General features: G+C 34.1%; 1 protein-coding gene across 7 annotated transcripts in view; it reads left to right on the top strand.

Annotated features, from left to right (window-relative positions):
* Nucleotides 1–1,045, top strand: part of KAT7 (lysine acetyltransferase 7) — a 36,676-nt gene that overhangs the window by 9,548 nt on the left and 26,083 nt on the right. For all 7 annotated transcript variants that reach the window (XM_023732773.1, XM_023732772.1, XM_004377952.2 and 4 more), the window contains one exon: nucleotides 800–882. In XM_023732773.1, the coding sequence (XP_023588541.1) occupies nucleotides 800–882 (83 nt within the window). The remainder of the gene's footprint in view (nucleotides 1–799; nucleotides 883–1,045) is intronic.

Genomic DNA, 1,045 nt, shown 5'->3' with positions numbered 1-1,045 from the left:
TGGAGCTTCCATGGCCTTGCCTTGTACAAGCTGTGCTGGCTTCCCCAGTATTGTGCAGTGTCTTAACCTTCACCAAAGTTACCACTTATCTATTGTCTATTTAGTATTTCCTACCTAAACAACAGCATTGTTATTCCTAATATTTTCCCATTTTAAGAAGGCCTTGTGGTAATTACCTATTTAAAAGTTTGATAATGAAAGAAGCCCAAATCTTTAAACAAAACAAGTTCCCCTTCCAAAAAAGACAGTATATTTAATCTGGTTCAAAATTATCAAAACATGTTTACTTTTATGGTAGAAAAGGCCATTTCCTTTTTTCATAAGTGTTTTTGATCATTGAAAGGAATTAAATTCAGACTGGATAGCACTGCATAGAAGAAAGAAAAGTATACCTGTTTGTATATATGACTTGATGAATAATTTAGCACCGCAGAGTGTAATTGCAACAAAAGAAAATGTTCGTGCTAATAACTTTGTATCTTAGTTATAAATGTACAGCTTTATGACATTTTGGAATTTTAGAAATAGATCATCAGTACAAAAGGAGCATCATTTTTATTGAACATACCCAAGTATGTTCCAAGATTGCTAGATCCATGCTGTGGAAGAAAAGCATTTATAGTGTGTGCAAGTTACGGCCCTAACAGCACTTAGCTTTAGTGTATTCGATCTGTGATCAGATATATATTTGATAAAAATGATAGAGCAAAAAAAAAAAAAAGTTGTAGAGAAACATACCACTTTCTAGCCTATTTCCTCATCTATTTTGAGATTAATTTTTTTTTTCTTCCTTTAACAGGACATCTTACAGGAAAACATGAGAGACATTTCTCCATCTCAGGATGCCCGCTGTATCATAACCTCTCAGCTGATGAATGCAAGGTAGTCTCAGTCTTCTCATTTACTCAACAAATACTTATTGAGTGCTTACCCTGTGCCAGGCACTTTGCTAAACACTGGGGATACAGTGGTGAACAAAAGGGACAAGGTCTTTACTCCTGTATTTTAGTGAAAGAAACATAATAAAACACAATTGTGTCTTTTA

Source organism: Trichechus manatus, unplaced genomic scaffold (genome assembly GCF_000243295.1).
Source record: "Trichechus manatus latirostris isolate Lorelei unplaced genomic scaffold, TriManLat1.0 scaffold00054, whole genome shotgun sequence".
Classification (NCBI taxonomy): domain Eukaryota; kingdom Metazoa; phylum Chordata; class Mammalia; order Sirenia; family Trichechidae; genus Trichechus; species Trichechus manatus.
The sequence above is the reverse complement of the archived record's forward strand: the minus strand, read 5'-3'. Positions and strand labels throughout refer to the sequence as shown.